This window comes from Globicephala melas, chromosome 10 (genome assembly GCF_963455315.2).
Source record: "Globicephala melas chromosome 10, mGloMel1.2, whole genome shotgun sequence".
Classification (NCBI taxonomy): domain Eukaryota; kingdom Metazoa; phylum Chordata; class Mammalia; order Artiodactyla; family Delphinidae; genus Globicephala; species Globicephala melas.
The window spans coordinates 93,043,787-93,070,162 of NC_083323.1; the positions used below are offsets into that span (position 1 = coordinate 93,043,787).

General features: G+C 45.4%; 2 protein-coding genes across 5 annotated transcripts in view; one reads left to right on the top strand and one right to left on the bottom strand.

The window, feature by feature from the left end:
• The window catches only part of DUSP16 (dual specificity phosphatase 16), an 82,731-nt gene extending 74,553 nt beyond the window's left edge, over window positions 1-8,178 (top strand). Inside the window, exons 8-9 of the mRNA XM_030841405.2 lie at window positions 3,226-3,349; window positions 6,873-8,178. Of these exons, the coding sequence (XP_030697265.1) occupies window positions 3,226-3,349; window positions 6,873-8,040 (1,292 nt within the window). The 3' untranslated portion in view covers window positions 8,041-8,178. The remainder of the gene's footprint in view (window positions 1-3,225; window positions 3,350-6,872) is intronic.
• Window positions 1,388-26,376, bottom strand: part of BORCS5 (BLOC-1 related complex subunit 5) — a 113,036-nt gene continuing 88,047 nt past the window's right edge. Inside the window, exons 4-8 of one of the 4 annotated variants that reach the window (XR_009565468.2) lie at window positions 14,308-14,482; window positions 13,954-14,040; window positions 11,174-11,250; window positions 10,653-10,896; window positions 1,388-8,036 (exon numbers count right to left, since the gene is read on the bottom strand). Coding sequence is in view for 1 of the 4 variants with exons in the window: in XM_030841265.2 (XP_030697125.1) it covers window positions 17,404-17,634 (231 nt within the window). In the remaining 3 variants the exon portion in view is untranslated. Of the gene's footprint in view, window positions 8,037-10,652; window positions 10,897-11,173; window positions 11,251-13,953; window positions 14,041-14,307; window positions 14,483-16,948; window positions 17,635-26,376 lie in introns of those variants that run through there. The other 3 variants (XR_009565467.1, XR_009565466.1, XM_030841265.2) reach the window with 3 other exon arrangements.

Genomic DNA, 26,376 nt, shown 5'->3' on the forward strand with positions numbered 1-26,376 from the left:
GGGCTTATGTGGGCAATCCAGGGAGGTCATTAAGAGCACGTACTTTGGAGCCAAACTGTATCTGATTATCGGTTAAGTGACTCCAGGTGAGTTACTAAAACTTCTGTGCCTCAGTTTCCTGATCTGGAGACTAAAGATAATGTTTCTACCTTTTAGGGATATTGTTCAGATTAAAATAGATAATGCATGTAAAACGCCTTGCAAGGTGCCTGACTCATAATTGGCTCTAATAAATAGTAGCTGTTGGGGCTTCCCTGGTGGCGCAGTGGTTGAGAGTCCGCCTGCCGATGCAGGGGACGCGGGTTCATGCCCCAGTCCGGGAAGATCCCACATGCCGCGGAGCGGCTGGGCCCGTGAGCCATGGCCGCTGAGCCTGCGCCACCGGAGCCTGTGCTCCGCAACGCAACAGGAGAGGCCATGGCAATGAGAGGCCTGCATACTGCAAAAAAAAAAAAAAAAAAATAGTAACTGTTTTAAAAATTACCTAAGTCCTTTTCTGTTTTTCCTTGGAGCTGTGCTCTGTCACCTCAGTTATTTCTTCCTTCTTTTTAGCCTCTTTAACTTCTCCCCGTCACTGACTCCCTCTTAACCCATTGCATTTGTTATCCCCTCTCTCTTTTTAATCCTAGAATTGATAAAATAGAAAAAACTGAAAAATAGATAAAATTGACAAAATAGATACATCTTGTTTAATTCCTGGATTGCTGTAGTGGCAGCCTGCTTTTTTTTTATTTCCGGTTTTCCCCGTCAGCGCCTTCTTGTTGCCCCCTATTCAGGAACCTGCAGAGGCTCCTTAATTGCCTCGAGTCCCTAGCCCAACATTCCCAGACTCTCCAACACCTGCTTCCCACCTCCGAACCCTCCTCTCCGGTCACTTCCCGCCCAGCATGCGCCAGCCAAGGCTGTTTTCTGAGTGGTGGTCCAGCCCCACCGTGGGTCTTTCTCAAATGTTTCCCTTCTCCTCTCCGCCAGGTCGACAGGTATTACTTCCTCTGCCTTAAGAGACTCAGTTTAGCACTCAGTTCTGCCAAGAAATGTGTTCTAATGAACCCCACTTAAGTATAATCACTTTAGATTTTTAAAATATTATCATCAAAGCAGTTGTAAGAACAGTGTAAGTACCACGCAGAACATTTGAAAAAGAAACCTGTAACCTCAACATCCTAACACATCGGTTATCATCATTGCTTTATTTCCTTCCAGCCTTTTTCAAATTTTTTATAAAGATTACCTTTTAAAGTATGTATCGGTCAGCCAGCCAGTATTTACTGGGTTCACACTGTGTGCTCAGTGTTAAACGCTTTGGGGAGTGTTAGAAGCAAGACCCTTCTCGGTCCTCCTAGTCTAGTTTCGTGATAATTATTAAAAATGATGAGAGAGTACTGTCAACATTAAAAAAATATTTAAAGCCAGCCTACTTCCAATAAGAATTTGAAGCAGCTTACAGTAAGAGGTTGGGATCAAAAGATAACACACATTCACACGCGTACCCATTAAAGCAGGACAGAAGGGCAAGAGCCAGGTAATATGGGACTAGGAAAGGCACAGTAAAACCGGAATTAGTTATCTCTTGAAATTGAGTGAACACCTTTCCTTTGAGCTTCTTAGCAGCCAAGGTGAAAGAGGAAATACTAAGAGCAGTATAGGCTAAATACTGAATAGTTGAGAGGAGGAAGAGAGCTGTGTAGCCCAGGAAGGCTTGGACTTGACGTACGTGTGTTTATATACTGTTAGGTTGTATAGCGTGATCCTTTTTTCTTTGTTTCAATGTTGTTTTGTGTTCGTTTGTTATTGTTTTATTGTGTTTGATTTCCCTGTCTAAAGGGAAGCTGCTTGATTGTTCATGTAGTACCTTAAAGCTCTACGGTGTTTTATACGTAACAAACAATAAGTCCTATACGTTGGGAATTTATTATATGTATAACAGAGGTGGTGAGATTGAAGTATTATTGTATATTGTATTACTCAGCTGCCAGAGCAGATTCCCTGGATACCTTGTTAATTACGAGAACTTTACCATAAGGTTTGGTAAACTTTTGGTAGTTATCAATGAAAACAAGGATGAAAAGGGAAGAATTTAGCTCCTGGCAGCAGCATGTAGGTAAAGGGTAAGCACATACGTAATTGTTCAGATATAAGGCAGTCACTGTACTGGCTAAAATGGTAGTTGCTTCCAGGCGTGGGATAACTTCATCCATGTCCACGAGAAAGCTTTTAAAGCTCATCTACAGTGAGAGGTGGCAGTACCGTGCGATCAGATTTCCTTGGTTCTTGGTTCTAACAGTGTTCACGAGTCCTTCTACCATGTTATGGGGAGTTAGCATGACGCAGTCAGACAGTCTCTCCTGGAGATCAAGGAAGAGGTCAGAGTTCTCCTGGTCCTCATTAAGGTGACCTACTGAAATTGATTCATGGCACACACATGGCTTCTTCTTAAATTCAGCAAGTAAAGTGAGCCACTTTATGACACACAGAAAAGTCTCCCAGAGAAAAATAGGGAAATTATAGGAAGGTGGATTCTGAGTCGGCGTTTTACAAATTGCTTGACTTGGCGTCCCTGCGTCATGATGTGGTGTCACTGTGATTAAGTCTCTCCCCATCCCCACCTCCCTGCTTTTTACAGTTAATGTGTCACATATGTTTAAAATGAAAAAAAATTTTTTAATTTAATCGCTCATATATATCAAATCATTATGCCATACACCTAAAGTACAATGTTATATGTCAATTATATCTCAAAGCTGGAAAAAATGTAGTATCTCTTACATAATTCATAAAAAACTTAAGTATCAGACAACATAGGTAAACAAAATATTAGCTACATCTTAGGATTTGGGATGTTGTTTTCTTTATACTCTTCTGTATTTCTGAAGTTTTCTACACTAAACAAGTAGAATCACGTGATCACAATGTGTGATTTATACTCAGGGAAAGTTATTAAAATAATAATGTAAAAAACACATGGTGAAAAGTACTGAATAAGAGGCAACCTGAGTTAGGGACACACTGCTTATTAACACATGTGGACCTTCATTGTTCTATATGTAAATTGTGGGGAAATCATCTTCCCCTACCTCCTTAAAAGAATACTGAAAGGAAAAATAGGTAAATAGATGGGCTTTACTTCGAGTTGCCAGATGAAAGCCATTGTGTGAGTAAATGGAAATAAGATTTCACTGCCGAACAAAGTTGTCATTAATGACCCTTTCTGAATTTGACTCATAGAGAAAGCAAAAGCCTCCAATGGATGTGTCCTAGTGCACTGCTTGGCAGGGATCTCTCGCTCTGCCACCATCGCCATTGCCTACATCATGAAGAGGATGGATATGTCCTTGGATGAAGCTTACAGGTGAGGACAGGAACATGCCCTGTGAGACTGGCTTCTCCTTTGACCTGAATCATGAGAAGACATGGTGGGTGGGGGAGAGGGTGGTGGTGACCACGTTAAAGCAGATCATGATTATTTTAGTTATACTCTTTACAGGTGACTGGATTTTTAAATGGTTTTTCAAAGATTGGAGAAAAATGCATTTTTATAATTTAGTACTAATTCTGCCCTCACATATATCAAGTTCATCCTCAGCTACTTTTTAAGTTTAAGGAAGAGCAAATACAGAGATCTCCATCCTGTTACTTGAGTTTGTATCTTTGCCTGGTTGGGGAAATATCATTTGTTCTAATTTACACACGAGAAAGAAACGCTCCAGGAGAAACTCATTGTAGAATTCCTACCGTGCTTCAGATTCTGTCTCTCTTTCACTGAGGAAAAATCCCAATATATGCAAGTATAAAACCAAATAATGGTCAAACTCCATTCGTTGAGTAGAATTTCCTGCAATCTAGAGTTCCTTAGATTTTGTAAAGAATTTTATTGAAGTAGATAGTTGATTTATGGTGTTGTGTTAAGTTTGCTATACAGCAAAGTGATTCATTTATACATACATATATTCTTTTTCATACTCTTTTCCATGTGGTTTATCACAGGATATTGAATATTGTCCCCTGGGCTATAAAGTAGGACCCTGTTGTTTATCCATCCTAGATATACTAGTTTGCATCTGCTAACCCCAAACTCCCAGACCTTCCCTCTCCCCGCCCCCTCATCAACCACAAGTCAGTTCTGTATGTCTGTGAGTCTATTTCTGTTTCATAGATATGTTCACTTGTGTCGTATTTTAGATTCCACATAAGTGATATCGTATGGTATTTGTCTTTCTCTTTCTGACTTATTTCAGTTAGTATGATAATCTCCAGGTCCATCCATGTTGCTGCAAATGGCATTGTTTTTTTTATGGTTAACATTCCATTGTGTGTGTGTGTGTGTGCGCGCGCGCGCCACATCTTCTTTATCCATTCATCTGTTGATGGACATTTAGGTTGTTTCCATGTCTTGGCTATTGTGAATAGTGCTGCTGTGAACATAGGGGTGCATGTGTCTTTTCAAATTATGGTTTTGTCTGGGGATATGCCCAGGAGTGGGATTGCAGGGTCATATGGCAACTCTAGTTTTAGTTTTCTTGAGGAACCTCCATACTGTTCTCCGTAGTGGCTGCACCAATTTACATTCCCACCAACAGTGAAGGAGGGTTCCCTTTTCTCCACACTCTCTCCAACACGTATTATCTGTAGACTTGATGGTCATTCTGACCTGTGTGAGGTGATAGCTCATCGTAGTTTTGATTTGCATTTCTCTAATAATTAGTGATGGTGAGCATCTTTTTCATGTACCTATTGGCCATCTGTATGTCTCCTTTGGTGAAATGTCTATTTAGGTCTTCTGCCCATTTTTTGATTGGGTTTTTTGTTGTTGTTATTGAATTGTACGAGCTATTTGTATATTTTGGAAATTAAGCCCTTTTTAGTCACATCATCATTTGCAAATATTTTCTCCCAGTCCATAGGTTGTCTTTTTATTTATGGTTTCCTTTGCTGTGCAAAAGCTTGTAAGTTTGATTAGGTCCCATTTGTTCATTTTTGCTTTTATTTCTATTGCCTTGGGAGACTGACCTAAGAAAACATTGGTACAATTTATGTTAGAGAATGTTTTGCCTATGTTCTCTTCTAGGAGTTTTATGGTGTCATGTCTTATACTTAAGTCTCTAAGCCATTTTGAGTTTGTTTGTGTGTGGTGTGAGGGTGTGCTCTAACCGGATTTGCATGTGGCTGTGCATAGAGTTGCCCAGATTTTTAAGTATATAATTTTGAGGGGGTTGCCTCCACCCCCCCTTTCTCCAGACAGAAGGCAGCCAGTGACAGCAGCACCAAGGACTGGGGTTGTGTTCAGGGACGCCTGAATCGGAGTCCCCTGTGTATCTTGTTGGATAGAGGTGGTTAGTTTGCGTGTGATAAAGGATCGATAAATACAGGCACGTGGAGCCAGGCCTGCTGTAACAATTGGACTTTCTTCTCAAATTGGAAAATCTGGAGAAAAGAAATGAGCTACCTGAACAGCTCCTCACTTGAGGAAGGAGCTGAGGCGGTGGGTCCTCCCTGTGTCCGCACCGCGCCGCGTCCTGCAGTCTGGCTGCTCCCTAAGGTCCTCCTGCGCCCAGTAGAAACCAGCAGGAGAGGCGCCCTTCCATCCTGTTGCCGGGTCTCATCGCGAGGGTCCTGCATGTACACTTGTCACAGTTGAGGCAGTTGTTTCTGGCTTCGTTAATTTGCTTTAGGTTACTGATTTCCAAGGAGTTTATTTTTGATTTTTCTCTTTTCTTCCTTATCCAAATATAAATTTTCAGTGTAGTTTCACTCCTGCATCTTCTGAGAAGTGGCCTTAAGGGTCAGGGGCCACTAAAGAATGTATCTACTATTTCTAAAGAGTCTCTGTTTCTACAATGAAACAGAAAAGCTGTTTATAACTAGTTTTGATCCCTTGATGACTCTTTTTTAAACAAGGTGGTTACAGAAATGAAGCCAGACATCAGACCTGTTTTTTTTCTTTTTTAATATTTTAATTTATTTATTTGGTTGCGCTGGGTCTTACCTGCGCAGGTGGCCTCCTTAGTTGTGGCTTGCTGGCTCCTTAGTTGCGGCATGTGTGCGGGATCTAGTTCCCTGACCAGGGACTGAACCTGGGTCCCCTGCATTGGGAGCGCGGAGTCTTAACCACTGTGCCACCAGGGAAGTTCCTAGACTTGGTTCTGAATCCCGGCACCGTCCTTTAGTAGCTGTGTGATTTAGGGCGAGTCACCTAAGGACTGTGTGTACCTCTGTGATGGGGGTAATGACACCCACCTGACAGAGGGTAGTTTTGAGAGTTGAATGAGAGAATACTCCCTTTAGTGCATTCGCATAATGCTTAGCAGACAGAGCCCACTGTGTAGCTGGTTACTCTGTCACACCGAATCCAAAGGGAAGGAACTCGGAAGTGTGTGCTTTGATGCCCTGGCCATCTGATACTCTCTCTTTCGATCGTTAATTAAAAATGTGCAACGTCTTGAAGTGGCTGTGGGGCCTTTGATGTTGGGAAGCTGAAGGTGGCGCATGGCTGTTAAAGCTGTACTTCTGATGGCAGCGCCGGTGGGGAGGGGCGGTGTCATCCCGGGTGGGGAGGGAAGAATCATCTCTTACCAGTTGCACTGGAAGCCTTGGGTCCTTGAAAATAAGGAGGCTCAACCTAGAACTTCAGGGGCCTGGCCTCCCGCCTTCTAGCACCTCCGGGCTCGGGCTATAAAGCTCCCCGACGCAGAGGCCCTCATCTCCTCCTTGACCCTCTGCCCCAAGTTTTAAACCAGCCACCTGACAGAGGTCTTGGAAGGGTCTCTCTGATGATTCCCTGTCGCAGCTCTTCACTTGCCGTAGCTTAGTAACATTCTTACAATAACAGGTAGTCGTCAAATTCAAGCCTTTTAGGTTTTTTCCTCTTTTCATAGATTTGTGAAAGAAAAAAGACCTACTATATCTCCGAACTTCAATTTTCTGGGCCAGCTCCTGGACTACGAGAAGAGGATTAAGAGCCAGACCGGAGCGGCGGGGCCCAAGAGCAAACTGAAGCTGCTGCACCTGGAGAAGCCAAGCGAGCCTGTCCCGGTCGCCGTCGCCGCCGCGGAGGGCGGGCAGGGAGGCCAGCCGCCCCTCGGGCCGCCCCGCGCCCGTCCCGCCGCCGCTCCCCCCGAGGCGTTGGGGCCCCGGCCTGTGCCCCACGCCGGTGCGCCCGGCGCCCAGCCCTCGCCTCCCGACGACGGCCCCCTGGTCCAGGCGCTCAACGGGCTCCACCTGCCCGCGGACCGGCGGGAGGACAGCGGCCGCCTCAAGCGCTCCTTCTCCCTGGACATCAAGGCGGTGTCGCCGTCAGCCGGCGCGGCCGCGCCCCTGCGCGGGCTCTCCTCCCCGGAGGCGGCCCCGGAGCCCTACAAGCCCTCCTCCGCCCTGGAGGGCGCCGGCAAGCCGTGCCAGTTCTCCCCGGTGCGGGAGGTGTCGGAGCAGACGCCCGAGGCCAGCCCGGAGCGGGAGGCGGCCAGCCCCCCCCGGGGCCCCCAGCCTCCGAGGGCCCCCGAGGGCCAGGGCGCGCGGCCCCGCGCGGGGAGGCCGCTCCTGTCGCCCCTGCCCCGCAGCGGCAGCGTGGAGGACCACTGCCAGCCCCGCTTCCTCTTCGGCCTCTCGGCCAGCCAGCAGCACCTGGCCCCGTCCGCCGCCGGGCTGGGCCTCGAGGGCTGGCACTCGGACATCCTGGCCCCCCAGACCTCCGCCCCCTCCTTGGCCAAGAGCTGGTATTTCGCCCCCGAGCCCCCTCACTTCTACTCGGCCTCGGCCGTCTACGGAGGCCACGCCGGCCCCCCCGCCTTCAGCTGCGGCCAGCTGCCCGCCTGCGGCGGCGACCCAGGCCACTCCGTGCGCCGGCGGCAGAAGCCCAGCGACAGGGCCGACTCCCGGCGCAGCTGGCACGAGGAGAGCCCCTTCGAGAAGCAGTTCAAACGCAGAAGCTGCCAGATGGAGTTTGGCGAGAGCATCATGTCCGAAAACCGGTCGCGGGAGGAACTGGGGAAGGTGGGCAGCCAGTCGAGCTTTTCAGGCAGCATGGAAATCATCGAGGTCTCCTGAGAAGAAAGACACTTGTGACTTCTATGGACAGCTTTTTTCTTGTTCACAAAAAAATATTCCCTGTAAATCTGAAATACATATATGTACATACATATATATTTTTGGAAAATGGAGCTGTGGTGTAAAAGCAAAGCACGGACCAACACCGCTGCTCTCTCAATACCTGCACTTGAGAGAGCAGCTAGTATTTCTCTCAACACAAGTGGAAGAAGGGCAGAGGCTAGCTTTCCCCCCAGGCACACGCAACAATTCTATGCAGTGGACTGCACATCCTCTCATCATTCTTACTAAATCGAGTTCTATTTGGTGTCAGAGGACAGACGCGCCCACCATTTTCTTGTCGTGCTACAACGAGATCTCAAATACTAGTCCTGTCCGGTCCCTTCCATAGTGCACCTTAGTGCTGAGACTGAGCCAGCCTGTGGGTCGGGCGGGGAGAACCTATTAGGAACAGAACCTAATGGTAAATCCAAGAAAAATGACCACATCCAAAGCTGATTCACAAACCCAAGAGCACCTGACAGCCGAGCGATGAGAGCATCGTTCTGCTGACCGACCATTAGGGGCCTTGCCAAGATCTACTATAGAGCAACCCCAGTACCTCAGACGGAAAGTCGGGGCTTTCACCACTACCAGGCCTGGTGGCCCGTTTTCTAGGCATTGTGAACAGGCAGGTAGCTAGTCACCCCTTTCAGACCAATTCAGACGGTCTCCGCACACATTTCCAGTCGGGCCTGGATGGAGGGCGTTCATTTGTTCGTTCTTCTTCTCAGCTTTGTGAAGAAAGGAAGGAAGGAAGCGATCTAGGATCAATGTAACAGCCAGGAGTCTGGCAGCATCACGATTTAAGCTAAGGCTGGGAGGCTAAACAAGTCTCCCTCCCTCTTTATAAATCAAAGAGTTGTTCGAGATGGGGCTGTCAACCCTTTCGATGAAGGTTAATTTCAAGCCAGACGTGAATTTATTCGGTAGCAGAGCAGCAGCACCGTCTCGTCCTCAGCCGCGCTAGACGGCTTCCATTTCGGGTTCATCGTGCAGATGCATCTTGTGAAAATGGAACGGTAAGGCAGCATTTTATAGGAAACTACTAAGAGGCAGAAAACTGCGGAAGGATTAGAGAAGGTGGAATTGCTGAGGAGAAGCAGGAAACTGTTATTTTCTCAGTGGTTTTTTCCCTTAGCATGCGACCAAGGTGGTATTTCTATAATTAGACTTTCATACTGATAGGGCTGAGAGAGGCTTTGGTAAGCAACGAACGTTCAGAGAGAAACAGTGTAGGAAGGTGAGGAGAAGGCGGTTGAATTTTGCTTCGTTGCGAGCAGAGCGGAAAGACACAGCCAAGCTGTTCTCAGAAACTAACCCCAGCATTTTTTAGTAGAACGGACATATCAAAGTGGAGTGGGACCAAGTGGTCTCCGTCCGTGACCTACAATCACTGTATGGAATCAATCCTGGCAGCTGAAAATAGGAGGTGATTAGAACAAGTCCACAAGCGACAGCACTTACCTGCTTTTAAACTTCCTGGCTTGAGTTTTGTCAGCTACAGTCTGGTCCTGTTTTGAAGCCTTAATTCACGTCAGCAGCTTTTTTTTTAGGGTGGTGGGCGGGTGTTAGCATTGTTCTTTACTGTAAGTGTAGCTAGTTGCTGACTCATATCTCAGGTTTTTCTACATGTGAGAAATGGACAGTCCTTTGAGTTGGATGTGACTTCGTGTTTCCCATGGTGACTGCTAAAACCAGCATAGATGACATGATTCAAAACTGAATTGATTGTGGCGATTATGAGCTTCATAGAACATAACTGGTTATGCACAAATAATGGGCTACGATATGGGTATTAAATGGAGAGAGAACTGCGTAGGGAGTGCGTTGTTACCATACTGGAGAAGTTCTGTTAAGAGGGATTTAGCTTTTCTATATACATGTACATTTTGGATGTAATCAGATATTATCAAGGTTTCACACAGTAATTTCTGATGTGTTATGTACACATGCACCAAACGTGTAACAGCTCCCTGCTTCCAGAGTCTGGTCACAACTGTGGAACATTTTTGAGAAATGAAATCAATGGCTCCAATGCTGTACGTTTCAGGAGGGTTGTGGGACTTGGTTTTAATGCGATCTTTGGGCAGAATTGGCCTTCCATCATTTGGGATTTCTCTTGGCCATGGTCCCCTTCCTTCCTGTGACCAACGTGGTCCTGTACTACACCCTTTGGTCCTTGATCACTAACGTCGAGTAATCAGCCCTTGGAATGGAGACTGCCCTGCCGAAGGGGCAGCCTCTCGGGCCAGCCCCAGAGCCACGTGGGTGGCCGAGGGCCGGGCAGGGCGGTGGCTGACTCTTTGCAGTGTGGAATCCGAGGGGGAGCCCTGGAGCCTACCAGATGATACGGGATGGTGATTTTATACGATAGAACTAGAGCTCTACGTGAGAAATGCTGGAAAATGGTTTAGGACATTTGTAAAGCTAGGTGGGAAGACTGTATAAATGTTTAATATGAATATAGTGTTCTTTTGTAGTAAGGCAAGCTGTTGAATGGTTGAATTGTGCATTTCTCATTCTGATGTGTCATGAATGTTAATATGATGAAATAAAATCAAAACTGGTACCTGTTTATACATAAGTATGAGAAAGGACCTCTCTCTACAGCATGTCCGAGTGGTGAAGGAGGCCTTGGTGGGACCTGACCTGCTGTCCTCCCGCCGGAGGCATCAGCTGTGTCACGGGATCCATCATTCACAGGGAACACGCTCAGGCGGTAACGGTCTGTGGCCATCGCCTTCATTCTTTAATGTGTACGCCAGACGCAACTGTGGTGTAGAAACCTCCGATGACCTCAGGTTTGGTGACTGACTGAAACCAGAATAGGTACAAGGTAGGAAGAAAAAAGACCAGGTAAACATTTGTGGTGCATTTTAATGTAATATGTGGACGGTTTTATAATCCTTATAGGAAAAACTGAGGGAGAGTAGTTATTTAACGATCTGTTCTCCATCCTTGCCGCGTACATCATGCCCAGTGTCGCATGATGCTTGTAAGTGACACTGGGCATGATGACTCATGAGAACAGAAGCTCAGCCTCATCAGGTTGTTAGTAAAGAATCAGGCATTAAAGGAATAAAGCATTTACCTTCAGTGCAAGCAGCTGGGATAGTGGCGATAAGAAGAATCACAGGCGACATCATTTAAGTTGGTTGTGAAAGGCTTCTGAGTTGAAGTCAGATGTAAGGAAATTTAAAAACAAGAAGGATTGGACAGGGTGAGTGAAGACCAGAAGAGCTGTCTTGACCAGGGCCTTACCAAAAACTGGAGGTGGGCGTGGGATAAAGGAAGAGAGGGCACATGGCATAAATCTGCCTCGAGATGGGAGGTGGCAGGAGGGAGCAGGTGTCTCAGTGAGAGGCTTTGGGTGGGAAGCTGTAGATGTTGGAAGGCCCGAAAGTCAAGCCAGTTACTACTTAAACGCAGACAGATCTGAGGGCCTCTTGGGGACCACCAGCCGCAGCAGGCTGGTGTCAAAGGACTAGTTTGGGTCTGACATCATCAGACCAGGGCTCAGGCTAAGGGGAAACGGGGAAGGTATAGATACTGGGACAAGTGAACAAGACCTTGTTATCCTCAGAACCTTCACCGTCATTTTGTCTTAGATACTCCTGTCTGGTGGTTTTCGCTTTCTGACACTAAGCAGATACGTTTTAGGTCTAGTAAACAAAATTTAGGTCTAGGTGCTTTTCTCTGAATATAACTCTTCCGCCTCTATCAATGAAAGAGGGAAGCAAGGTATTTCTTGCATTCTGTGGGGCCCATTCATCCTTGTACAGCAAAATTATACTTGGTTATATCTTTACAATGTTGCAAAATCAACTGGAGGATGACACCACCATCTTGGAAGATGTTTACAAGTCAATCATATTGTTGCAGTTTATGTGCATATAGATGTCAAACTGGGCTTATGTAAAAACAAATTTCATTCCTTTGGTTCTGGCTAACACCCCAGAGTCAGTTGGAAATGCTTTCCCATAGGACATGCAGAATGTTACCTTGTAGGAGGGTGTCATAGGCAAACAGGATAACTGGGAGAGGGTGAGCTCAGCTGTGGCCTGGGTTCTCTGGTCAGGGGAAGTATGACAGTTTCAAAGACTGAATTAAAAATACTTGGTTCACAGAAGCTTTTAGCATAAATCATGCTTCACTATATAGAACAGGTAGCAGTAGGAATATGCCTTGATTGGTGAAGAAAATTAATCAAATCGTCAGTAAATTCTATCATGTCCTATGTTGACACAGATGACCCTGAACAAATTCCTAAGAGCAATGGACACATACACGCAGCTCACCACATGAGATACTGCTCATACTAATAAGCAACTAGATTTAGTTGCCAAAAAAGTTTTAATGTTATGGTTTGAAGCATGTGAATAATTAAGTTATCTGGTTACCCTTTCCCTCTGTAGTCACAACATTTGAATGGAAGGTACATGCCTTGTGTGTGTGCAAGAAATTCAGTGTTACTTATTATAAACCAATAAACAACAATGACATCTCTGAGGCACTATGCAGCTCTTAACAAAGGAATGAAAGTCAGGGTAGGGGAAAGAAAAGCAAAATTACTTCTCTCACAATTAAGAAAAAACATACACCTGAAAATTCCACAAGAAGAAAACATTTCCCTTCTCTCCATGCTGCCCTTCAATCTTTAGTATCAACATGTTAAGTAATTTCCGACTGAATACTACATATCTGGGTTTAGCTGAGGTGTAAACAAAACAGGAAGACAAAATTTTCAATTACTCTAGGATTTTAATACGTGTTTGTTCACAGCTCTCATTACTGAAGATTCCTTGTTTTCCTTGGGATTTGCTAAGGGAAATGCCAAAGCTAAATAAGTTCTACAAATAAACCCGAAAGAGTAAGTGGCACATGTAGTTCCCCAGGGCCATTGGTTTACGTAGCCTTGGAAACAGCATGTCTATAATACCTGTAATGTACCTTTTTCACGCGTCGGAGGAGAAAGCAAAGAAATAAGCTAGAGAATACTTTACCAAAGACAAACCAACCAAACCAATTTCTTGAGTGCACTGAGAATGTGGAGTCCTTAAAAACTCATTCCATCGAATATTCACTCTGGCAGAGAACGTAAGTTACTAAGAATGATAAAACTTTGAGGGAAATAAAGATGTGAAATCTATAAAATCATTATAAAGCTGCCCATGAAATCTATCTCTTGCTCTTAACCCCACAATTCATTTATTGTAAACTTATATGCACATAATACAAGGGGTGAAGGCCTTTCTACTGATCTTCCACTTCAACTAGTGAAACAAGGAGGCTGCAGTAGAGCGGCCTGTTGGATGGGGTTCATAACTAGAGGTGAATAGACTGACAAGCAAAACAGGTCCTTAAAGGAAGCGAGCCACTTGACACCTGTCTAATTCATAGTTAAGAAAAAGAAGGAAAGAAGCTCTCCCTTGGCAACTCAGAAATTAAAGTCACTACAAGACCCAGGGCCGCTGCTCAGACACAACAGGCAAAGACGCTCCTCACTGCTTCTCGAGGGTGATGTATCAGAACCGCAGACATGGGATCTAAGAGCTGGAAGGGGCGTGAGACCCCACCCAGACCACCTCATGCTCTAGCGGGGGTGGAAACTTCCAGCCAGGGCTCTCTGACAACCCCAGGCAGCCTCCCCATCCCTGAAACGTCCGAGAGCGTCCAGCTAGGTCACTGGCCATTAACCAACAGAGATCCAGCATTACTGTCTCTTGAAACAGTAAACCCCTCAGATTCCCAGAATCCATTGGAAAAAGTAAAATACTGAGGAGGGAAAAGTAAAATGTTACCAGTCAGGGTTCAATCAGAGAAGAACCACCAGGAATGATGTAGAATAAGAAGGCTGTTCAAGAGACTCACCTTAAGCAATTAAAGGAGCTGATGAGAGCCCCAGTTGCGCTGTTTCTTCTTCACCAGGAGTCGCTGGGCGGGTGGTCCAGAAAACAGCTGGATGTGCAGTGGGGGATGGGTGGGCAGTGGGGGATGGGTGGGCAGTGGGGGGGATGGATGGGCAGTGAGGGATGGATGGGCAGTGAGGGATGGATGGGCAGTAAGGGATGGATGGGCAGTGGCGGAGAGCCAAGACACCTGAAGCCTGCAAGCAACAAGCTGGAACCACATCTGTCTCCCACCAGAACCCACGTTGGCTCTTCCCTTCTCTAAGCCCTCATCCTCCCTGCTGCAGAAGACCTAAGGAGAAGTTAGTACTCATACCTGGCCCAGGATCTGGAAAAGCTGAAGGCAGAGTTCTGTGGGGCCGGACGGAGGAGCTGCTGCCCACACACCAAAAGTGCACCAGGGCCTGACTGACAGCGACGTCCTCAAATACACGTGGATGTTGTTTCACTTCCACTGACAAGTCTCCTGCAAATTTCTCTTGTGGCCAACCCTAACCAAAAAGGAACAGGGAAGGGAATTCCAGGAAACATAACTCGACTTAGCCAAAGTTGATAACATTGCAAAACCACCACATACCACAAATATTAAATTAACTAGAATTATTTCAAAACACATCAGATTTCCTATTGTTCTTCTCTGCTTCTACCCAGGAATAAGCAGTCTGTCTACTTTGGACCCAAATCTAAGTTCATATACCCTGTTTTGTCTAGTGTCTTTGTAAGAAGGAAGAGAACTGGATGGAGCGCTGGCGGCAGAGGAGTTCTGCGCGTTGTGTGAGGCCACCTTTCTGCCACGTCCAGACCATCAGCTGCTGCAACACAGTTGAGAAAGCTCTGTCCTCGCAGGCTCAGTCTGCACGTCACTTTGTTATGTGCTTTTATTTGTAAATTGTATTAAGTGCAGTGAGGATAATGCAACGTGATCTCTGAGCTATTTTGACAGCTTGTAGACAACCAGCCTTTCCTTCTTTGAAAGCTACAAGCACGTCTCTGTGTTCAGAGCCAGGTTCTGTATACTCCAGGAACTCAAAAAAAGACAATGATGGTTGAGAGCTGAAAAATGCCACTTTCTGTCAGTCTAGGGGAAGGGACTCTGAGAATGCCTTTTATTATTCAACTTTTCTGCCAGTTTGAAGTTAAAAAAAAAAAAGTGAAGTTAGGAAAAAATAGTAATTAGAGTAGGTGGGTACCTAGTCTAGCCACATCAGATATTAAAATGTATTGTGAAATTATAATGTTAAAACAGTGTGTGGGCTTCCCTGGTGGCGCAGTGGTTGAGAGTCCACCTGCCGATGCAGGGGACACGGGTTCGTGCCCCGGTCCGGGAAGATCCCACATGCCGCGGAGCGGCTGTGCCCATGAGCCACGGCCGCTGAGCCTGCGCGTCCGGAGCCTGTGCTCCGCAACGGGAGAGGCCACAACAGTGAGAGGCCCGCATACCGCCAAAACAACAAAAAAAAGCAGTGTGAAAAAACGAACAAAACCCAGCATGAAACAGTATGGACAAAAAGATCAATGGATCTGAATACAGTCCAGAACCAGATCCTCGATTACATGGAAATTTAATACATGAAAGGAGCACTGAACACAGTGGGGTGGGGGTGGGGGAATGCATTATTCAATAAATGTGGCTGCCTTCCCCTCCGTGACATTTCCTAGAATAACCTTAGCTATTTAACAGATTTTAAAATTACAGAACATCTTTCTTGACTGTACTCTAATGAAATGCTCTAGGAATGGTTTAAAGCCCCACTAAAATCCTGACCACCAAAGGCATTATAAAGATGAGCTTCTTTCACCAGAGTGGCCCAACAAACTCTAAAGGTCTAGCTCCCCACTCCCAGCTCAGTGCTTCCAATGCCTCCCTGGCTCCCTCAGACGCCTTTATCTCCTCTGGCTGGACGTCTCTACCCGCCTTCCTTCCTGATGGGTAAAGAAGCAGTTCCAGAAGGTTGCCCTCTGAAGGAGGCAGATGCTGCCTTGGCCTCTTCCCCGGCTCTGGTTTCCAGGTTGTCTTTCCAGTTCACAGGGAATGAGCAATCTTGATATTTTTTGGTCCTTAGAAAATGCTAGAAGCTATTGATTTTTTCCCTGTGTCTACATTTTTTTTCAATTATTTTTTCCATTTAGCTTGGAATGTTCATATTTCTGCTGTCATCCAGTTGTTTTATGCCCTACATTTTATCCCGGGTTCTAAGAACCTTACAAGATAGTGTTCAATCAAAATTCGAGGTTTAAAAAATTAAAAAATTCGAGGTTAGAATCAGATAAAGTTTAACTGAGAGATGCTAAACTAAGTGGGATCAATTTTAACCTTACAAATATACCTAAGGCTGTTTGGACACAAAAAACACCCTCTGAGGCTTGGAGGAATCTAGGGAGCCCCGTGGGCCTCAGTGACCTCCCTATATCCCCGGCTCCTGGTCTCCGTTTGCCTGCCTGGATCTGTTCGTACGTTCCACTTCTTTGCTTCTGCAATCTTTTCTTCCATTAGAACGTTTATGATGTGCAACAAGTACTGCACTGAGTACTTTTGTGGTTACTCAAATTGCTTCATTTCCTAATCTCCCACAGAAATTCAGCAGCACTTGGAGTTTTTCCTCTTCAGCCTTTTTTGTATCCCCGGCACAATGTCTGGCCCATCCAGTGGGCTCCGTGGACGCCTGCTGGGTGAGCGCTCTCCGCTCTGCTCCACGAGTCTGCAAAGCTCGTAAAGCAAATGAGGGCTACAACCTGCCTCAAAAACTGGAGTCCTGCCGGCGCTGATGTAATAAGAGGAAACCTAAACTGTATCTGCATCAAGGAAACCAGCTATCAGTGGGAGATGAACCCGACCAGGCTGTGGAAAGGGAGTCTTCAGTTTCCGATGACGACACAGGAGGGGCACCCTAAGCTGACACAGGAGCAGTGCCAGGCCAGATAAAGACTTGCTACGATGGAAACACAACACACACACCTGGATTAAATTAGTTCTTTATGTTTACAACCCACAAGACAGCCGACTGAGAAAAATTTCACGAAGGCGTCAAGGACACAGAGCTTCTTAAAATATTTCTCCCCTTCTCTTCATATTTTCAGTCTGCAAGCTAGACTAGATAATACACACTGTCAATTAAAAAGAAAAAAACTATGCAAAATAAAAATAAGTCCCAAGGCAGAGTTCTGTAAAGAATCCCTAATAGTTGAAACATTCCAACTTCGGTGACCACTGAGAGTAGGTTTGCTGGTTGCAGAGGGAGAGCGCATCAAGGGAAGGGCTGGAGCATCGCAGTCTCCAGGGCGGCTGGACTGCTTCCCGTGCCCTCAGGGAGCGTCAACACCCCCAGTGGCCTTCGGTCACCTCCGACGCCTTTGGTTCCAAGCGTCCTGGGGCCCTGGCGGTCCCCCGACCGCAGCCGGTGGGGGGAGGCAGCTACAGCCTGAGCTCGCGGTCGGGCTTCATGCTGAAGGGCTCCAGGCGCTCGGCCTCGGGCAGCAGGCTGTTGAGCCGCTCCAGCAGCGGCACCGTCTGGTCGATGCCCATCTGGATACGGCGCAGGATGGCCGACATCTCGTTGACCTTCTGGATCTGCTCGGCGTATTTGGCGTATCTTTTCTGGCGCTCCTGCATGAAGCTAAAGAGGGTTTCTACAGACAGATCCATCTGCAGGAGGGAGAGAAGTGAGACACATTCAACCCAGAGGAAACAAGTCCCGTCACAAGGCTGGGGGATGAGCACGAGGTGTGGAGCCCACAGGCCACGTGGGGGGCGACCAGCTTTGCAGGAAGCGGAATCGCTGGGCATAAAAACCTTCCAGGACACGACCTGACCGGCTGCTGCCCCAGAACCCTCTGCAGAGGGAGACTGGGATGACGGCCTCCAGCTCTGCCTTCTGGACACGTGAGCCATCTAGTCCTTCTTGAGACCCTGGGATTTCTAGCTCTTTCTCTCTATAGGAAAGAATCCTGGGCTCAGAAATCAGGCAGACCAAGGTTTGACTCCGGCTCTGCCACTGAGCTGCTAATATGTATGCTTTCTGTCTCAGGTCTTTCATCTGCAAAAATCAGGGGACTGATGGCAGACTTGCAGGGTTGCTGTGAGGACGAAATGAGATGACGACGTGCTCAGGACTCGGCTTTGTCCTCCCTCCTCCCTGGAGGCTGCAGACCGCAGTCACTCCGGGAGAGCTGCCTGGAGGGGGTGGCACTCCCCGCCAGGACCACAGACGCCAACCAAGTCAAGTCTATATACCATGCGGGGCAAACGGAGGGCTGCTTTGGGCACTCTCCCCCCAGTCAAGCAAACTGGAGGCTCTGGGCTCCCCTTTTGTGGCCTCTTTTCCTCCCCTGGCGAGCTTCTTTGGTACCTATCATCTGGATGAAAACAGGAGGAGGAGGGAACCGCCAGCGTGTCGGATGCCCGCAGCCCTCCTCTGCATGGACCCGCATCCACTCCCTCCCCACTTGTTTCCTTCCCCAACCAGGGAGGAAACAGTCACACCCCCGAGACTCATGCTTCTGTCCCAAAGCTCAAGTGGCACCTCAACCCTTCCTTGTTGTCCTCCCAGGAGCGCGGCCCTTCCCAACCCCGACAGCCAGCCAAGCGCTGGCCCTCAACACGAGTTACCGCAGAGCCTCTGAAAACGGCGTGATAAAGACAAAAACAAAACAAACACTCTAACATATAAGAGCCCCAAGCCAGGGCAGCCCCCGAAAACAAAATAACCAATTCTATTTTGACGCTGTGCGTGTGGGGAGAGAGGGACAGTGCTGAGGAGCAGGGGGGTTGTTACAGGAACTCAGGGCTTATTTTTGTCCGTTGGTTCTCCCGTCACTTGTTTTGAAATGCCGAGGGGACAACGAAAGACAGCTGGTGAAGGGCTGGGGTGCGCAGGAAGGAAAATAATCCATCTGCATGGGAAGCTCCAGACAAGGTGGAAACGGTTTCTACCTTCCGAGGGCTCTCTGCAAGCCTGTTCAGGCGCTCAGCACTTCGGAGGTGGGGAGGCAGGAAACGATCGTCTTCCTCACAGTCGGCGCCAGCCTTCTCAGGATGGCAGTTCGGTCCAGCACCTAGAACACTCCGCCCTCTGCAAGACTGTGGGAGCCAGCTGGGACCCACTCGTGGGCCAGCACAGCCCACGGAACAGCCTGCACCAGAATTCAGAAGCTTCTCGCGTCATCACGTTTCGCTTGGCGGGGGCACTCCCGGCCCCCAGCCCCCGACTCTACCAGACCAGACAGACTCCCGAGTCAGAGTTTATCTGAAATGGCCTCCAAGGCTCTACCTTATCGTGCCTAAGGCCCTTGGCAATCAACCCATCCCCTCCCCTACGGCCGGACTGACACCTGATCAGACAGCTTTTACAACCATCTTAGCAGAGTTCTTGTTCAATGGCATACACTTCCTTACACACTTCCACATCCAGCTGAGGCCACGTTTAATGTGTCCAGAGCTTCTGTCCGAAGCCATGTCATGCTGAATGCTTAGGTGAGCACACTGAATTCAAGCACGCTGTTCAAACGTGTTTAGAGTACATCTTCCAAGAGTCAATTCCATGACAGTCCCAGAGGGAAAAAACCACAGAAGAGGAAACTTAGGGCTGAGCGACCTCCAAGATCTCACAGTGACAGAACCAAGACTAAAACCCAGATTTCCTCAGTCCAGCATCTTCCTTTTACTGTATTTAATTGAGAGAGTGTACCATTAGGGGCACACGAGATTTTAGTTGGTACATGGCATGGCATTAAAGAGCATCAAATCACGTGATGGAAAAGTTATTGCCTTTTAAATCTTTTCCCATTCTTTCTGATTGCTGCAAGTCAAGTCTCAATTTGGTGCAGCTAAGACTTTAATACCTGGAAGAGTGTAATAAAATGGGCAATGCCTGCTTCTCATGCCCCGCCCTTTGCTCAGACAATACCGCTCCTGACCCCTACCCCTACCTAAGCATGTGCCCGTGAACCCCAGGTACACACTTACTCCAGCATTTCTGACATGACTTTAGGCAATGTCAGCATCTAATGCAATTCTGAATCTTAGCATTTTGACAATCGGGAACATATTCACCTTTCCTGTTTCTATTTTGGCATGTAGACTCTAACAAGGAAGCATAAATACAACATACAGAGTCAACAGACATTTATCGAGTACTACCGTGTACCATGCACCATGCAAAGTCCTAGCGATATAGATATTAAGAACCAAAACTATTTACACCCACACGGCTTACTGTGTACATTAACATGACTTTTCTTTTCCACTCTCTTTGTTAACATGACTTTACTATTCCAGGAAACTCAGGCCCAGAAGGAGGAATGTTGCAAATAACTTTGTTTCAGGAACTTCCAGAGGAGCCATTTAAATGTAAAACTATTAGATTTTCCAATAGACAGAGAATGACTATTTATTCCCCGTGACTCTTGCCTCAAAACCCTGGCCTTGCTGTGACCACATGTCTAAGTACTAGTCAGCGGCATGTATATGAGGAAGTCTCTCACGGAGCTTCCGGGTGCCTTCCTAAAAGTTAGCTGGCATGCTCCTCCTCTCCTTCTTTGTCCCTTCCCTCCCTCTGCTGCTGCTGAAATGCAGATGCAGCCCCCATGGACCACAAGAATAACTAAGCTCATAATCTGTGGGTCGGCAGAGCAGTGAACTAGAAGAAGTCTGGGTCCATGAGGCTTTTTCCCCATGAGAGTCGTACCGGGTGTGGGAGAGAACAACAAATTTCCATTTTGACTGTATGGCCCAGGAAACTCTGTTCAATACTCTGTAATGACCTATATGGAAAAAGAACCTAAAAAAGAGTGAATATATGTATATGTATAACTGATTCACTTTGCTGTACAGCAGAAACACAACACCGTAAATCAACTAGACTCCAATAAAAATTAATTTAAAAGAAACAAACAAGGTAGAGACTTCCCCTGGTGGCGCAGTGGTTAAGACTCCGCACTCCCAATGCAGGGGGCCTGGGTTCAATCCCTGGTCAGGGAACTAGATCCCACATTCATGCTGCAACTAAGAGTTCGCATGCCTCAACTAAGGAGCCCGTGAGCCTCAATTAAGAAGCCCGCCTGCCACAACTAAGACCCGGTGCAACCAACTAACTAACTAACTAACTAAATATTTTTTTTTAAAAAAAGGTAAAAAAACATTTCCATTCTGTATAAGCCACCATAATTCTGGGTCTCTGTAACACCAGTTCGATTTAACCTTACACTGATAGAAGGAATGTGATAAAGTCCCTGCCCTAAGGAGCTCACTGTTTACTCTTAAACTCATACTTCAAACCTTGCTCCACATATGCACATACTGTCTCTGGTGGCAGTACCTTTCAAAGGGCAGGTGAAAAAGGAGGTGAGATTATTTGTGGGTGTCAGTGCAGGCTTTACTATGACATTAGACATCTATAGAAGGGGCTCGAAGTCGTTCCAAATACCTTATGTGGATGGGGCATCCTATTTGCCCACCTGGTCGGTCCACTGCCAGCAATGGATCCAAAATATTAGCAAATCAAATCCAGAAATATACAAAAAAGATAGTACGTCATTACCAAGTGGGGTTTATCTCAAGGATGTAAGCTTTTTCAGCATCTGAAAATCAAAGTAATTTGTCATTTCAATATAATAAAGGTTAAAAATCATATAATCATTCCAACAGACACAGAAAAAGCATTCAACAAATTATGAAAATTTCAGCAAATTAGGAACAGAAGGAAACTTCCTCAGTCTGACAAAGGGCATCTGTGAAAACCCAACAGCTAACATCACAGCTAGTGGTGAAAGACACTTTTCTCCCTAAGATCAGGAATAAGGCAAGGATGCCCATTCTCACCACTTCTATTCAAAGTTGTACTAGAGGTCCTAGCCACTGCAATAAGTCAACCAAAGGAAATAAAAGGCACAGGAGCTGGAGAGGGATAAATAAAAGGGTCTTAATCTGCAGGTGACACGGTGTACCTAGAAAATCTTAAGGAAGCTTAGAACCAAAAACTAATAAAACCATCAAGTGAATTTAGCAGGGTTGCAAGATACACGGTCAACATACAAAAATCAATTGTATTTCTATATATTTGCAATGAACAACTGGACAATGGAATAAAACATACAAAATTTACAATTGTATCAACATAAAAAACTTAGAGAAAATGTCACAAAATATGTATAAGACCTACACACTGATATTACAAAACCCTGCAATGAAAAATTAAAGGAGATCTCGAAAATGGAGAGGTATACCATGTTCATGGATTGGAAGATTCAACATCATTAAGATGTCAGTTCTTGCCAAATCGATTTATAGATTCATTTGCAATCTGAATCAAAATTCTGGATGGCTTTTTTTGGTAGGGATTTGACAAGCTGATTCTAAGTAAACAGAATGGTCAAAAGAATTTTAAAAATGAACAAAGTCTGAAGACTTATAGTAATTCTTTCAAGACTTAATTTAAAGCTACAGGGCGGAGTCAAGATGGTGGTGTGGGAAGATGCAGAGTTAGCGTCTCCCCACAACTAGGGCGCCTGTCAGCTACTGGTGAGGGACTCTGAGGCCCAGAGGATGGGAGGAACCCCAAAGTGAACCGGTAGGACACAGAGGGACTGAGGAGGGAGGAGAAGTGGAAGCCAGACAGGATCAGTGACCCTGAGACCAGGGAGATCGGGAGAGGCAGGTGGGAGGGACTCTCCAGGAAGAGCGGGAGAGGAGCAGAGAGGGCGATCGCCTGGCCCACTCAGGCAGGGGAGGCTGCTGAGCTCCCAAGGCGGTACCCCTGCCACAAAGCCCCATCCAGGCCACGTGGGTCCTCGGGGCATAGGAGGGAGGCCAGGGAGATCGGGAGAGGCAGGCAGGAGAGGCCCTCCTAGACTGCAGGAGCAGGAGAAGAGAGCAGGGCATTTGTCCCACTCACTCAAGCCCAGGAAGCCTGCTAGGCTCCCAGGTGAGATGTCCTGCCCTCTGAGACCCACGCCTGGGCCCCTTCTGTTCCTTCAGCCTAAGCCCCACCCCCCACAGCCCCCAGGGCCTTTTCCAGCCCTGTGGGTCCTGAGCACTGGCCCCACCCACCACCCAAACCTCACCCTTGCTTAGGCCCCACCCTCCAGAGCCAAGTTCTTCCCCCCTCCCTTTTTTTCCCCCTCCTCCTCTTTTTTACTATTGTGGTACTGATGTACCTTCTGGTTGTTGATTCCTCTATAGTTTTATTTTTATATTCTTCCTAATATATCTGTTAGTTTCCTAGTCTAATTTTATTTTTCACTGTTATTGTTGTTTTTTTTTTTTTTTTTTTGCCACCCCAGGCATCATGAGTCCAGGGTCAAGCCGAAGCTCCTGCATTGGGAGCTCCGAGTCCGAACCACTGGACTAACAGAGAACCTCAGGCCCCAGGGAATATTCATCAGAGTGAGGTCTCACAGAGTTCCTCATCTCAGCACCAAGACCCAGCTCTACCCAACAGCCGATAAACTCCAGTGTTGGAAGCCTCAGGCCAAACAACCAATAAGACAGGAACACAATCCCACTCATAAAAAAAAAATATATATAGACGGCAAAAAACTTTTTCACAGATGAAGGAGCAAGATAAAAAACCTACAAGACCAAATAAATGAAGAGGAAATAGGCAATCTACCTGAAAAAGAATTCAGAGTAATGATAGTAAAGGTGATCCAGAATCTTGGAAATAGAATGGAGGCACAGACTGAGAAAATACAAGAAATGTTTACCAAAGATCTAGAAGAACTAAAGAACAAACAGAGATGAACAACATGATAGCTGAAATGAAAAATACACTAGAAGGAATCAATAACAGAGTAACTGAGGCAGAAGAATGAATAAGTGAGCTGGAAGACAGAATGGTGGAAGTAACTGCCGAGGAGCAGAATAAAGAAAAAGAATTGAAGACAATCTCAGAGACCTCTGGGATAACACTAAATGCACCAACATTCAAATTATAGGGGTTCCAGAAGAAGAGAAAAAGAAAGGGTCTGAGAAAATACTTGAAGAGATTATAGTTGAAAACTCCCCTAACATGGGAAAGGAAATAGTCACCCAAGTCCAGGAAGCACAGACAGTCCCATATAGGAATAAACCCTAGGAAAAACACATCAAGACACATATTAATCCAACAAACAAAAATTAAATTCAAAGAAAAAATATTAAAAGCAGCAAGGGAAAAACAAAAAATAACATACAAAGGAATCCCCATAAGGTTATCAGCTGATTTTTCAGTGGAAACTCTGCAGGCCAGAAGGGAGTGGCAGGATATACTTAAAGTGATGAAAGAGAAAAACCTACAACCAAGATTACTCTACCCAGCAAGGATCTCATTCAGATTTGATGGAGAAGTCAAAAGCTTTTCAGACAAGCAAAAGCTAAGAGAATTCAGCACCACCAAACCAGCTTTACAGCAAATGCTAAAGAAACTTCTCTAAGCAGGAAACACAAGAGAAGAAAAAGACCCACAAAAACAAACCCAAAACAATTAAGTAAATGGTAATAGGAACATACATATCAATAATAACCTTGAATGTAAATGGATTAAATGCCCCAAGCAAAAGACACAGACTGACTGAATGGATACAAAAACAAGACCCATATATATGCTGTCTACAAGAGACCCACTTCAGACCTAGGGACACATACAGACTGAAAGTAAAGGGTTGGAAAAAGATATTCCATGCAAATGGAAATCAAAAGAAAGTTGAAGTAGCAATACTCGTATCAGATAAAATAGACTTTAAAATACTGTTAGAAGAGATAAGGAGGGACACTACATAATGATCAAAGGATCAATCCAAGAAGAAAATATAACAATTATAAATGTTTATGCACCCAACATAGGAGCTCCTCAATACATAAGGCAAATGCTAACAACCATGAAAGGAGAAATCAACAGTAACACAATAACAGTATGGGACTTTAACACATCACTTACACCAATGGACAGATCATCCAAACAGAAAATAATAAGGAAACACAAGCTTTAAATGACACAATAGACCAGATAGATCTAAGTGATATTTACAGAACATTCCACCCAAAAGTGGCAGAATACATTCTTCTCAAGTGCACATGGAACATTCTCCAGGACAGATCACATCTTGGGTCAAAAATCAAGCCTCAGAGAATTTAAGAAAATTGAAATCGTATCAAGCACCTTTTCTGACCACAACGTTATGAGGTTGGAAATCTATTACAGGAAAAAAAACTAAAAAGCACAAATACATGGAGGCTAAACAGTGCGCTACGAAATAGCCAAGAGATCACTGAAGAAATCAAAGAAGAAATTAAAAAATACAGAGAAACAAATGACAATGAAAACACAACGACCCAAAACCTATGGGATGCAGCAAAAGCAGTTCTAAGAGGGAAGTTTAGAGCAATACAATCTCACCTCAAGAAACAAGAAAAATCTCAAATAAACAATCTAACCCTACACTTAAAACAAGTAGAGAAAGAAGAACAAAGAAAACCCAAAGTCAGTAGAAGGAAAGAAATAATAAATATCAAAGCAGAAATAAATAAAATAGAAATGAAAAACACAATAGCAAAGATTTATAAAACTAAAACCTGGTTCTTTGAGAAAATAAACAAAATTGATAAACCCTTAGCCAGACTCAGGAAGAAAAAAATAGGAGAGGACACAAATCAATAAATCTAGAAATGAAAAAGGAGAAATCACAACTGACACTGCAGAAATACAAAGGATTATAAGAGACTACTACAAACAACTATATGCCAATAAAATGGACAACCATCAAGAAATGGACAAATTCTTGGAAAGGTACAATTTTCCAAGAGTGAACCAGGAAGAATTAGAAAATATAAACAGACCTATCACAAGCAATGAAATTGAAACCATAATTAAAAATCTTCCAACAAACAAAAGCCCAGGACCAGATGGCTTCACAGGTGAATTCTATCAAACATTTAGAGAAGAGCTAACACCAATCCTTCTCCAACTCTTCCAAAAAATTGCAGGAGAAACATTCCCAAATTCATTCTATGAAGCCAGCATCACCCTGATACCAAAACCAGAAAAAGATATCACAAAAAAAGAAAATTATAGACCAATATCACTGATGAACATAGATGCAAAAATCCTGAACAAAATGCTAGCAAACAGAATGCAACAGCACATTAAAAGGATCATACACCATGATCAAATGGGATTTATCCCAGGGATGCAAGGATTCTTCAATATATGCAAATCAATCAATGTGATACACCACATTAACAAATTAAGGAATAAAAACCATATGATCATCTCAATAGATGCAGAAAAAGCTTTTGACAAAATTCAACACCAATTTATGATAAAAACTCTCCAGAAAATGGGCATAGAGGGAACCTACCTCAACATAATAAAGGCCATATATGACAAACCCACAGCAAGCATCATACTCAATG